At 37.1% G+C, this 14488-nt stretch overlaps 2 protein-coding genes across 2 annotated transcripts in view; one reads left to right on the top strand and one right to left on the bottom strand.

Moving 5' to 3' along the window:
* Positions 1-14488, top strand: part of LOC112431168 (protein NLRC3-like) — a 101718-nt gene that overhangs the window by 27354 nt on the left and 59876 nt on the right. The gene's annotated exons all lie outside the window — the stretch shown is intronic.
* On the bottom strand, positions 8275-13654 carry LOC112431133 (OX-2 membrane glycoprotein-like). The gene is made up of 3 exons (XM_076877954.1): positions 13639-13654; positions 9147-9485; positions 8275-9054 (listed from the first exon to the last, which is right to left on the bottom strand). Exons 1-3 carry the CDS (start codon positions 13652-13654, stop codon positions 8747-8749), a joined length of 663 nt encoding a protein of 220 aa, XP_076734069.1. The 3' UTR covers positions 8275-8746.

The raw sequence follows: 14488 nt of genomic DNA, 5'->3' as shown, positions 1-14488 counted from the left end.
GGGCCACATTAAGATGATAACCTGCCACGGCTGCAGTAGCCTCTACAACACGGCTTGTGTCGATGATTTAGTGAAGCAAACTGATCAGCTGTCTCATTGTGTCTTTTGTGTGTTTGGTTTTGTGTTTTCAATGAACTGAAAGCCCTCTTTAATGCACGAGGGTGTGACCATCCACATTCTCTCATCTGTCCAGTGTCAGCCATTCATTTTGTGCAAATGGTCAAGTCTTCCAAGTGTGCGTGCTTTTCCTTCTGACCAGATGCAGCTTTTTGCACCACAACTTGTCCTGATACTGATCCCCACACTGTGTATGTGCACTAAAACAGCAATCATTTCACTGCTCAGGTTACAAAATGTCATAAGATGCTGCATGGCCGTACAAGATAGACTTTGGTTAGCAACAACTCTCTGAGGCCTCAACTGTGAAGCAGAACGCTGTCTTATCCGGCTAACTTCAAGAGCCAAGTTATCCTTTGAACCTAATCTGCTCCAAAGCAATTTATGTTCCAAATGTGAGATCACCAGGTACAAAATCACCACCTACTAACCAGTAAGACCAAAAAAGAACAAAATAAATAAAATCCCAGATCCTGGAAGGTCCCTCAGACCGCTGTGTGCAGAGAGTAGGAGGGTGTAATATTTTTCAGCAGAGTCTGACGTCTTTGTCTTCCCATGATTAGCAACGATAATGAACATAGATTCTCTACAACTTTACTGTTTTGGAAGTATTAATTTATGATCCTAAAGCAGGACACCTGCACTGTAATTAATGACCTCACATCACATGTTTAAATTATGCTTTTACATTTAACCTTTTAATCAGACCAACAAAAAGCTCATACTCAATTTTAGCAGCAGTCATTGTGACACTGATGATAAAACTTGTGTAAAATTGCAAAACTGTAAAAAGAAATTTAAAAAAAAATTTATTTAAAAAAAAAAAAAGCATTTTTGTAGCTCAATGTTGAAATTACAGGTAACTTCACTGGTTGGCTGTTTCACCTGTAACACTTCAAAATAACATGCTAAGGTTTAATAGGTTATAAGGAATATACTCTGAGCCCTGAGCAGTGTTGTGCTAATAAGAGACGTTTTGTGTGTGCAGTGAACCAGTAAGTTTTGTATTTCATAATTTATTGAGGTTCTATTATCCTTTCTGACCTGCGTTAATGAAGCAGTCATTAAAGCACCATGTCCGCTATAATAGTTCTGTAGTTTGATGCTTGAGTCGTTGCAGACTTGTTGAAACTCCCTCACCCGTCAAAGCAGCGTCTTTGTTATTCGAGTCCAGCAGATGGCAGTGTTTCACTGTCTGACGGCTGTCTGAAGCTTCAGCTGGATTATCCGTTTGCTATGTTTGCCATGTTACAGTGGGGAGGGAAAACTCCCTTTTAACAGGAATATCTAGACATGAGTGATTACTGCAGTGGGGCACTATCTGTGCTATCTATAAGAAATGTTAGCAACAATAAAACTCTGAGGATCAGGGCTCCATTTCACTCCAGTGTTCAGTGGCATTTTAAAAGAGTGAATACCGACGCTGAATGTCTTTGTAAAGCAAAAGCACTTTGTTAGCCTTTACAGAGCAAAGCTATGGATCAATGTGCAGTGAAGAAAAATCGAGGTGGCCAGTCTGTCCTTTCCTAACCAATCACAGAGCTCCTTACATTGCACCATGTGGCTAATTTGCGTTTTACTGATATTGCTGGGCTGCTGTCAATCATTTTGTCTTTATATTACAACAGAGCATTGAACTTTAACCTGTTTAATTCATACTGAGTATTTAAAAAAATGTATTGTCATAATAAATTCTGCCTCACTGAAACACCATTTTGCATTAGCCTCGATCACCTGACTTGTCACTGATGATATCACTGCATGAGCAGGCGAGCGGTAGCGGCGGGGGGGTGTAGGTGAAGCTCGTGAAGAACAAAATTCTGTACAAACAGACGCAGTGAGTCCAATAACCAGGGGCAACTGGAAATAAGGTGTTGTAGGTTGGCTTCCACAGTGTAAAGAGACACTTCTCCCTCATGCTCTAACAGCTGGTAAATCAATTTAGAAGCAGAGTCGATAACGGCCTCCTGAAGCTCCCTAGGTGGGGTGACTGCCGCTGGATCCATATCTGGCTGGTCCGTACTGTCACGGCGGGTGAGGAGAGCCGTGTGAAAATAATAAATGAGGATCCAATCGCAGGCAGTAGTGGAGAAGTGAAGGTGGTTTATTGAACACAAAAATAAATATGGACAAACAGCAAATGGAGCACGAACTAAACTAGACTGGAAACAACTAAACTACAGAGCACAAACCTGGACAAGAACGAGCAGAGGAGATGGACAGCAGGGAGAACACACGGGTGAGACATGGTGGATACACAGACGCACCAGCAACTACAATGACAGAGGACACGACTTAAATACACAGAGAAACACAGGGGAATTACACACAGGTGGTGGACACAGCTGGGAATAATCAACAAGACGAGACAGAGGTAAAACTGAACACACTCACATGAGACGCAGACCTTCACAATAAAACAGGAACAAGAAACCATCACACTAAGACGCAGACTCGACATAGAGAGAGAGACAGAAAATGACACATGGAACTAAACTAAAGCTGCAAAAACATGACAACTCAAAATACTGGGTCAAACTGACCCAGAACCGTGACAGATTTTCTATAATGTTTTGCTTGAGCATGTCCTGCTTTTCTGTAATGTTATTTCTACAGTTTTAGCAGTTCTTCTCGAGGGAAAGAGAAAGATGTAAAAATCGTATACGTTATACACTGTAAAAACTGTGACTAGAGGTTACTTAAAAAACCTATGGCAACAAAGTGACACTTAATTTACTTAAGTAGAATTTAATTTCAAGTGATTTATGTAAAATTTAGATAAAATGTTAATTAAATTTCAACAAAAAACAATAATAGATATTATTGACATTGTCTTTTAAATATGTGTTGAATTTAGGGACAAAATCTCAAATTGAAGGTTAAAATTGCCTAATTATAACAAAAAATTAGTTCATTTGAAATGAATCTCTGAGAAAAATTACTTTGAATTTACTAACGATCTGGCAAAGGTTTAGTAAAAATGACTAAAATATCCATTACAAAAAAATTAACAACTTTTTGTTTTTAATTAAAACTCTAATTGGATTCACTAATTTTCCAATTAAACTTTATAATTAATGACTGAATAGTAAGAGAAAATCAAATTAATTTAACTTCTTTTCTGAGTAAAATGAATCAATTTCGCAAAGACAACATTCAAACAGTAATTGTTTTTATTGTGGAATTTAAAACATATACAAAATTTATAATATAATATTTTTCTGATTAATTTAGATTGTATGCACTGAAATTCTTCACTAGTGCTTGCCCCAAAATAATAGGAAGAATAGGCCATAATTGAAAATACAGTTTCAGCCAACTTCTCGAGAATGTCAGTCTTTACTTTGGAGGTGGGCAGAAGATTTCCATTCTTTTTATACTCCTCGGTGGCTCTTTCCAGTTACATTTCAGTTTCATGTGCAGACTGTGGAATGGGGAACAGCTTTGGCCAGGGCTCACAACGTTCTGTGAACTTCTGCCTTTTGAGAATAATGGTGTCCTGAGAAGATGTGGTTGCAGCAGAGTCTGCATTGGATACAACTGGATTGGATGATGAGTCATAGTCAGTTGATCAGAGGGGCTGCCGAAAACTGGCAGGATGACCAGGGTGATGCCAACAACCTTCACAGTGTCTTTGTCTTTTATCTGGTCACTTCTGCGAATAGTGAAGTAGTCCTGAAATTTTGGTTTAAAATACTGAAGACTTAAGTTGTTTGAAATCCCAAAGGTATCCTTCACAACACCTTGCAGCTCCTCCTACTGTTGGTGGGATCCCTGATGAAAGAACCAACTTCTCCGTTTGGTCATCAGTGATTACATGGAGCTCTATCTCGTTCAACCTAGAATAAAATGTAAATGGGCAGAGTTAAGTTAGATTAAGTAGGGTCAACTTTGTCATTTTCTGCTGCTTCAATTTCAAAACTAGTAGTTTAATTCAATACAATCATCCATCAAAACCTATTCAAAATGCATAGTCTACATACTGATCAGCTGAATTTAAGTTGAGGGATCTTCCAACAACTGAAAAGAACACAACATTAATAGCAATCGCACTCTCCAAAGTAAAAATTTTACACACACAAATTGTTAAAGACAAATTTGAATTAATACTAAAATTTTTAAAGGTGAGATTCACATATAAAACAATGAAACTCTTTATTAGATTAAAAAGGGAATAGACTCTATTTTCTGTACCGATTTGGTGACAGATCATGACATGAAATAACACTATTTGTGTATTTATATACTGTATATATCTTCCCATATTTGAAAAGATGTCCTTTTAATCTACACAAGGTCATCTCTGTATCCAAACACCATTGGGTGTTAAACATAGAAATTATGAAAGACTTATGTCAGATTAAACACGTATTACTATATTATTTCCTGAATGTAGCTTTGTCTTGAAGATCGTTACATCGTGACTGAGCATGGGTCTCACTGATACACCGACCAAGTTTAACTGGAAACTTGCATTATCCCTCTATGTGAACTGTGCCTGCACTAAATTCACAGGGCTCCGACAGCATGAAAATGAAAACCAGTTATTTTGCTGGACTGAGCCACTTTAGCTTAATTACCACAACTGAAAAACACTGCGTGGAGACAAAAGCTTTGAAAAACCGTGACTGACAAAATCCCGCACAAATGATTTTAACTACATCACTCACTGCTGAGTGCAAAACTTTTTCATAAAATTTTAAAAGTAAATGAGGGAGGTTACAGCCCATCGAAATACATAATTGATATATTTTTTTAATATGGTAAAACGTGGTTAGTCAAAGCTCTTAAGTAACACAGCTGCGAAGGCTTGGAAAGTGACCTTATGCTAGCAGTCCACTTCGTGCCATTTTGTGTAAAAATACAATACTGTCATTACAGTGGTCATTATTAGTCTAATTTTGACGTATCATACTGTTTAGAACTTTTACTCAAAACTGCTATACGTTATTGTTTAAAACGTGTCGTATATTCGTACAAATTCAGATAATCTTACCTCGGACAAAATGGAGATCATCCACTGCTGAAGCGTGTGTGTCCTGCACGTGGCACAACAGACTACAGGTGGAAGTGTAGAATGATTGAAATGAAAATGCTTTCATTAGTTAAATCTATTAGATTTCTTCATTTTTCACGCTACTCATACATTTTTGTTAAATCTGCTCAAAAAACGATTGCTTAATTTACCCCAAACAAAATTGTGTAAATTTAAATAACTGAACATCTCAAAAATGTTTAATTTTGCTTAGATTTAATTAAAACAACACATACATGTTTTTACTGATTAATAGTTACTATTACTTTCCTATTAGATACTAATTAACCCAAATCACAGCTTTTACAGTGTATATGTTAAATAACATGTGTAGTGCTCACATGTAATGCAGATGTTAGCTTTGATCTAACCAATAAATCCTGATTGGATGTTGTTAGCGTTAGCACTTGTGTTTACTTCCCTGCTGTACAACAGCATTACCAAAATACAACTGAAGAAACAAACTCAGTTATGAAAAGTTTGTGTTCAGTTTGCAGTCGCTGAAAATAATTACACCTTTGGGAATGACATGGAAATGCTCCCACACTAAAGATTGGGTTTTGTTTTGGGGATTTTCCATCTTAATTTATCTGTCTTATTTGGCTACATCTACGACACTGCTATGCTCTCTTTTGCCTATGTTTTCGTGGCTGCTGCTATCTGTATTTTAATATATATATTTATATGCAGTCTGTATACTTTAAGCTCGGGTAGTTTTTACACAGGATACGGGAGGATTATTGAGAAGAACCTAAGCAAACACGTGACAAGTTTTCAACAGGAATGAATGACAGCAAAAATGTTACCTCACAGACCGTTTTCATGCCATCAGTAATGAGCTGGTTTCAGCTGGACTGGACACACTCAAATGGCAAAGAAGGTTGTGTAGCCTTTGCAGAGAAGATGAAATGCATTCATGTAAATCAAAATGCATCTTTTAATTGAGGGAGAGGTTTGTCAGAGATATTATTCTCATAATGTACCTTTGTCCCAGCTGATTACCTTCATTAAACAGCAGGTTGCAAAAACCTCTTGTGTACCTCTTTTCAACCACTGGGAGGCGCTACAGCTTCATTCCTTTCACACTAAGGCAGCGGTAGGGAACTCCAGGCCTCGAGGGCCGGTGTCCCTGCAGGTTTTAGACGTTCCCTACCCCTGCACTAAGGCCTTTGAAATCTTCATTAACACTGAGCTTGAAATTTCTATCAGTCGAATGCAAAGGAGTCCTGTGGTTGTAGGACAGAGGTAGGGAACGTTAATCTGCCATCATTTAGATTATATGACAACAACCTTCAAATCTGAAGTCTCAGAAATCTGCTTCATGTACAAGTTCCTCCAATAATCAGGGCTAATATCACCAAATTGTACATAAACAGACTTTTACATGTTAAATATTTCTCAAATATGGGGAAAAAAACAATATAAAATACTATATTATTAACAAAATATCTTAAGATACAGCTACAAATTGCTTGAAACATTTGCAATGAAATATATAAAACAGCTTTATTGTCAGTGAGGACAAAGTTATAGTGATGCTGTGCTGGAGTGTTCAAAAGAAGACAGAGACATGAAGTATAAATATTGTATAATATTAAATATAAGAAAGAACAAAGTTATAAAAACATTAATAATTGAAATCTGCAACAATATTCACATAAAGTGTAAAATACAGAGTTAACTGTTTAATAGGTAAAGTTTAGGTCTTGCAGTCGAACAATGATCCCAAACACAGCAGCAAATCTACAGCAGAATAGCTGAAAAGCAAAGTCCAGACCTCAACCTGGGACATTCAGAGAGCTGTGCTTAAATAAATGCCCACAAAGCTCAAAGAACTGAAGCAACGTTGTAATGAAGAGTGGGCCAACATTCCTCCACAACAATATGAGAGACTGATAAAGTCAAGCAGAAAACAATTAGCTCACATTTGTGCTGCTAAAAGTGTTTCTAGTTATTCACAGGACTGTAGTTTGAATTTAAAGAAATGTGAAAGTGCACTGAAATTAACATAAAGTTATTGCAATTTTTAAAAAAAATCAAGAAATCTAAGAGGAAGAAACAATGTAAACCACACAATTTCTTTCCTTATATTCTCCACACGGCAATGCACATAACAGACATAAAATATTTGCATTTATCAATAGAAAATATACAATTTTTCCATAGTCATAGCCAGGCCCGATTACTGCCAAACCTGTGCTGAATCAATCACTTAAACAGGACCTGTCTGACAAAGTAGAGTAGACCAAAAGATCCTCAAAAACTACACATCATGGCGCAATCCAAGGAAATTCAGAAGCAAATAAGAAACAAAGTAATTGAGATCTCTCAGTCTGGAGATGCAACGTCAAGATGAACAGAATCCAGTTTCTGGGATCCTGAAGGAGAATGTCTGGCCATCTGTTCACGACCACAAGCTGAAGTGCACTTGATCCAAAGCACACCAACAAGTCCACCTCTAAGCAGCTTAAGTAAAACAAAATAAAGACTTTGGAATGGCTTAGCCAAAGTTCATATGTGAATCTGATTGAGGTGCTGTGACCTTGGAAAGGTGGTTCATACTCAAAACCCCTCCAGTGTGGCTGAATTACAACAATTTTGCAAAGATGAGTGGGCAGAAATTCTTCCACCACCTCGTAAAGGACTCATTGCCAGTTATCCCAAATGCTCTATTGCAGATGTTTCTACTCAGGGTGGCCCAACCAGTTATTAGGTTTAGGGGGCAATCACTTTTTCCACACAGGGCCATAATAATGGCCGCCTTAATAATAAATGCCTTGGTTTAGGAACTACTTTTAATGTTTACTTGTGCTATTTTGCAAAAAATAAAATCTCTGCAAAAACATCAAAACTGCTGACCATCTGACCTCAATATGAAATTATTAATCTTTTGACAAAAAACATTTAGATTTGTAAAAATAAAGAAACCATAGAGGAACAAACAATGTTGTTTGCTACGTTCTAACATGGCAATCTAAATAACAGTAATGCAAACATATATATTTATCAATAAAAACAGATCGCCTTTTCACTGTTACAAAAGTCAAGTATATCAATGTTTGTTCAGCTTTCATAAATGTAAGTTTATAAGTACATAGTACATTTTTTGGTAAAGTCCAACTTCTTTTAATACATGCAACACATTTCAGAACATTTGGGACAGAGACAACAAAAGACTGGAAATACTTCGTAAAAATCTGGTGAAACACTTTAAAGCCAGTGGGATTAAATGGGAGACATAACATTTAATACTAGACAAAGACCGATTGAATCATGAAGCAAAGAATTAATAACTAAATCACAAGTAGAAAATGTTATGCAGATATTATTGGATAGATTTTGGTGTAGAAAAAAATGACAAGAAATGAAAAATGAAAGTTATCTGGTCTTTTTCTTTAAAGAGTAGCCTACTGCAGAGCAGCAACACTGACAAACACCATCATCACCAATACTGCAGCTAATACAATGATCCAGGAGGAAACTTGAAAAAGCAGGAAAAATGTGACACTGATCAAAATGAATACATCAATTATTGATCAAAGAGAAAATGCATACTACCACAATGCATTGTTATTGCATCTCAGTTTCTCACCATCACTGATAATCTGACGTCTGCTGGACCTCAGGAATCGTCTCCATCACCTCTCTGTGAGGAGCAGAGAGCACTCGTGCTGCACATCCCACCTGTGTGCTGTGTTTACGTGAACCTGAGAGCACAGCTGTAGTGGTGACAGTGAATGTAGCGTTGGTGTTGGACACACTGACAGTGTTGTACTGTGAGAAGCTGAGGTGTTGTTGTGAGAGTGTTACAGTGGGAGCAGGTCGACCAGTGGCTGAACAGGAAACAACCCACTCTTCAGCAGAGTTTGACTCTCTGACATCAACAACAGGTTCATGCAGCTCTGTGAAGGATCAGGAGATATTGCAAGGAATATGTTGTTGAAAGGAAATCAGTTTCTAGCACATTTAAACACATTAATGCAAAAGTTCTTACCATAGACTTGGAAGCAGGTTCTACCAGTGAAGGAGCCTTCAGGATAAGTGTTAAACAGACAGTGATAGCATCCTTCATCCTGCTCCGTCACATTCCTGATGACTATGGAGCAGTTCTGTAGTCCAGTGTATTTAAACTTGACTTTATCGTTAAAGCCATCATTCACTCTCTGACCATAGTACTTGCTGTAGGTGGCAACATTTGTCTCCACATCACGTGAGATTTTCTGCCATGTGACCTGAAGGACGTCTTTAGTGTCCAAGAGCTGACAGCTGAATTCAGCATCTTCTCCCACTGCTGCCAGCACAGTCTGTTGTGTTTGGACCACTGCTGTTAGAGCTGCATGGAGAATAACATGAGTTAGAGATGTGGAACTGAGAGGTATTGATGGGAAGGATTAAACAATAATTCGGGTCATGGAGAATCCTGTGTTTTAGGCTCAAACAAATTGACATATGGGTACCACTTAAATGTGATGTAGACTATAAATATAAACCTGACACTCATTGTTTCATACTGTATGTTTCAGGTACATTTTCTTTCATCTATAAAAAAAAAGTAAGACAATTCAGTTAGCTACCAACTAAACAAAGAAAGTCAGATAGATGTACAGATCGTGTCTATATTGGTTCTGTTGGTCCATGACCAATTCTGGAGGTCTGTACTGCATTTGAACTTTTCCAACAATTTGGAGGTCCAACCATGATTTAAGCTGGACATCAATATGGCGTTCAACATTAGAACCTTGGACTTGATGTATATTTTTTGGACATCATGTAGATATCTATGACAAGTGCAGGGAATTTAAAGGTTTAATTGAGGTCATATTTTTTATTTACAAAATATCAATATTGGGGTTACAAAACAATCCCTTCAGTGGACCAAAAATGAATTATAAAACCCATCACTTCAACATAACCAATACCAGGACTGGTATTGACTGGTAACTCGTGCTACTGTAGAAATTCCCATTGATTTTCTACATTTTCCCAGAGGCCTCCCCTTCTGTGGATTACTAGTATGTTATTTATTAATTTGTGCCTCAATTATTTCAGATCAGTTATTTCACTGGGGAAGCCCTATATTGCCCACTTCCTAATTTCAGCACTGTTTGATCTTTCTCTTTAGCATGTATGTAACTTTGGTTTGTTGAGATTTTGGCATTACTTCTGTCATAAACATTCTCTCTCAGACATAACTGACTAAGATTTCTGTGGTTACCCAGAACATTTTAATAGACTTTTTGTAATCAATCAGGTCTTCAACCCCTTCTTTTTAAAATAGTGTATAAACCGTATGTATGTGTGAAAGACTGTTAATGTTTTGATAAATTGTTTATTTTAGAACAATTGGTGAGTGTGTTTAGCCACTTCACACTACTACACTTTGCTCTAAACTACATTCCTTCTCTGAACAGTATATATGTGAATGGACTGACGGATCTTTTAATTTCAAATGTTAAATAATTGTCAGTAAACTACTTATGACCTGAACTCCGTCTCTGTCTAATGGAAACAAGTGCCTTCTTGTTTTTAACTACATTGGGGTTGTGAAACGTCTTTTACATTGTAGGCCACATACAACCCAATTTTTGTTAATTTACCAACCATACATACATAACACACAAACATGTGGTTTATCTATTGCTTTCATCGTAATATGAATAGGCATGGGGCAACCTTTAACAAAACAGTCTAAAGCTGTTTTCACACAGCTCTCAAAACAGTCTCATTAATCTGAATGATGAACAACTCATGACACAGAAAGTTGATTTTGTTCTTTTTTATTAGGCTGATTGTTCAGTGGGAGAAACGTTTTGTCACTCATTCAAACAAAATCTAAACTCTTCAGTAATTGTATCTCTCCCTCTAATTCTGTCTAAAGACAATCTCTTTGTCACTTCAGAGAAAAGTTCTCACATTTTAGGATCAATTTTTAATTATTACGAGTGAAGGTTCTTGTTTTCTTTTTTTTTCTCTTGTCACAATAAATAACTTTAAAAAACAAAAACAACAATACGGAATAAAACTTACCTTTTTAAAAGGCCATAAAAAGAAAAAACAAACACAGAATCCCACAGTCTGACATGGTGCATGTCTCTGTGTCCCCACTGGCTATTGTACCACGTATTGAAACAACGTCGTACAATAGCCAAATTATTGAAAACTCAAATGTCCCCGAAGGAAGGAAGAATCTCCCTTCCTTGTGGGACATTCCAAGGCATGTTAGAATGATCAACTGTACCAAGTAAAGTACAAAAACTTCCCAGTGCAGAGTTTCATCAGTGTTTTAATCAGCAAACTCAATCATTTTTTTCTGCATTTTGAAAATTCAGTAAAGCTGTAGGTGTCAACATTTGTCTCCACATCTTGTAAGATTTTCTGTCATGTGACCTGAAGGATGTATTTAGTAGAGATGGCACGATACCACTTTTTTATGTCCGATACCGATACCGATATCATAAATTTGGATATCTGCCGATACCGATATGAATCCGATATAGTGTTTTTTAATCAACAAAACTGTTTTTTTAAATATCTTGCTGAATTTTGTATAAGTTCATACTCAAGCTTAAAACAACAACTACACTAAAGCTATTCTGTTATACCTGTATGCAAAAAAAAATATTTCATAGTTCAGCAATACTGATCAATCTAATAAACTTAAACCTACACCATCCTCCCTATTCTAGTATTTTAAAGAGTACTTAGTGTAAATATTAAGCAACCTAACTAATAGGGTTCCAATTCCCAGCAACAACAAAAATAAATAAATAAAAAATAGGGAACCACCCCTCACCCTCCACCTCATGATTCTTAATCGACGTATTCAACCTTAATTTGATGCAGTGTGAAAAAAAATGCACAGAAATCAATTATTTTTCAAGAAATATTAAATAGATTCAACATCTTTCTTCAACAAAATTGCAGACTGCACAGATGGTACCTTCCCAAAGGAAAAAGTACTATAGCTTACTAGGGTATATATATTAGACTTAATAGTCACTATATACAGTAATTGACTTCTATTCCTTTTACATCAAATTAAAACTTTGGGTGTCAGATAATTATTTATTAAAAGCTCGACATTTTAAATGAGAATAAGAAAGAAAAGTCTGTCTTTGTGCCCCCTTTTCCCTGTTCATGCCCTATCGGCCCCCCTGGCTAAACTTTGCTAGATCCGCCCCTGCACAGTTACCAGCGTCAGCTACGTAGAAAAAGATCCTGGTGTAGAAAGTAATATTAAATAAATTCTAACAACAGCTTATCAAGCTTAAACGTGCTGCTGTTGTTCAGCCGCTGGTTTCCTCTTTCTGGTGCAAAGTGGGCCAAAAACAAACAAGAGAGACGGACTCGCGACAGAAAAGCAGATCAGCTGATCATTAAGCAGTTTCATGATTGAAGTAGCAGCAAGAAGAGGCAGTCGCTTGTTAAGCTTAACGCAGGAATGCTTTACAAACATTCAGAGATGGACTTACACACTTGCTTTACTTCTCTCGGGATAACTTTGTCGGAAATGAAATGCCGGGTTGGTAGCGAAGCTCCAAATGCTATCCAGACCACCGACAGGTCCCGCATGCCACAGCCGCTCTATCACGTGATGCATACTGCTCCAACGTGCTAACGTTCTGAGGTGAGTTACGGCGTGTTGCAAGTTTTGCGAGGTGCTTTCGTGATATTTAATGGATCGGATTACATTTTTGATTTTTCTCCGATATCCGATCCAGTAATTTAGGTCAGTATCGGACCGATACCGATACGTAATATCGGATCAGTCCATCTCTAGTATTTAGTCTCCGAGAGCTGACAGCTGAATTCAGCATCTTCTCCCACTGCAGCCAGCACAGTCTGCTGTGCTTGTATCACTGTTGTTAGAGCTGCACAAACAAAATAAGAGGCTTTCATAGTCCGTGTTTTATGTTTCATTTAAAAAAAAACAACAACTACATAACAGAATTCACTGAGGTACATACTGAACTTACAGGACAGAAACAAAGTACCAATCCTATTGCAGTAGTATATCTCCAGTAACAATACCAGCATTGGTATCAATACTATTGATAACTGCATCAATCTGCCCACATCTAACTCGTGCTATTGTAGAAATTCCCTGTGAACTTATACATTTTCTCAGAAGCCTTCCCTCCGCGCATTACTGGTATGTTATTTATTATTTTGTGCTCCAAGTTCAGTTATTTCACTGGGGAAGCCCCGTAATGCCCACTTCTTCATTTCAGTACTGTTTGATCTTTCCCTTTAACATGTCTGTAACTTTGGCTTGTTGAGATTTTAGCATTACTTCTGTCACCAACATTTTAATGCTATCTTTACTCTGTTATAATCATCTCTCTATCTCAGGCATAACTGACTGAGATTTCTTTGGAAAAGTTCTCACATTTATGACCTTTTTAGGAGCTTCTTGTTTTGTTTTGTTTTCCTGTCACAATAAATAACTTAAAAAACCAAAAATGACAATATGGAATAAAACTTACCTTTTGAAGAGGCCATTAGAAAAACTAACAAATGTATAATCCCACAGTCTGACATGTTGCACCATTTGCCATGTCTGTCCCCTCACTGGCTATTATACAATGCATAGTGTTAGATTATAATATTATTTTATGCCATGTTAGACCCCTAATTAAAGATTGTGAATTATTAGGTAGTTTTAGTTGGCATTATTCTCCTGAATTAGAAGAAGCTGATAACTATTGCATTAGTTAAACTGATTTGCATTACATTAGACTGCTGATTTATTGTGGATGAATGATATTGTTTTATGATGTTATAAGAAATACTGTTTGCAGAAAGTCATCGCCTTATTTGTCTGATTAGAAGAGAACGGAACATGCTGGAGTTTTCTGCCCCATCACAGCAGGAGCAGATAAACAGGGAGCCAAGGTCGTAGCTTAGGCGCCGTGTGAGAGAAAGCAAGTGAATGTTTAGGCTTTTATGATTAGGTGGGGGCACCAGAGGCTATAAGAGTTTGATCAATGCTCCACCATTTTGAGATCTGAGGCTGTCTGCATACAGTGTCCATCTCCCACGTGTGTGATCATTAAAATCATCGTTTGACTCAACCCGGCCGGACCAGTGTTGTTATTGTGGTTTTTCTCTTGTCTCCATCCCCAATTTTGAACTCGTAACACTCTGTAACTGTTAGCTAGGCAATTTCACATTTGTGTCTTTTTGTGGAATCAGTGTGTTTGAACAACACAAATTCTGCCTTTTCTAATTTTGAAAGACTGAACATGATATAAACAAAATAAATCTGATCTGTTCCTCTATAAATCTGGACAAATCTCAGATTCTGAACTTCTCAGCGCTTACATTTTGTCCTCT

This window comes from Maylandia zebra, linkage group LG3 (assembly GCF_041146795.1).
Source record: "Maylandia zebra isolate NMK-2024a linkage group LG3, Mzebra_GT3a, whole genome shotgun sequence".
In the NCBI taxonomy this organism is placed as follows: Eukaryota; Metazoa; Chordata; class Actinopteri; order Cichliformes; family Cichlidae; genus Maylandia; species Maylandia zebra.
The sequence above is the reverse complement of the archived record's forward strand: the minus strand, read 5'-3'. Positions and strand labels throughout refer to the sequence as shown.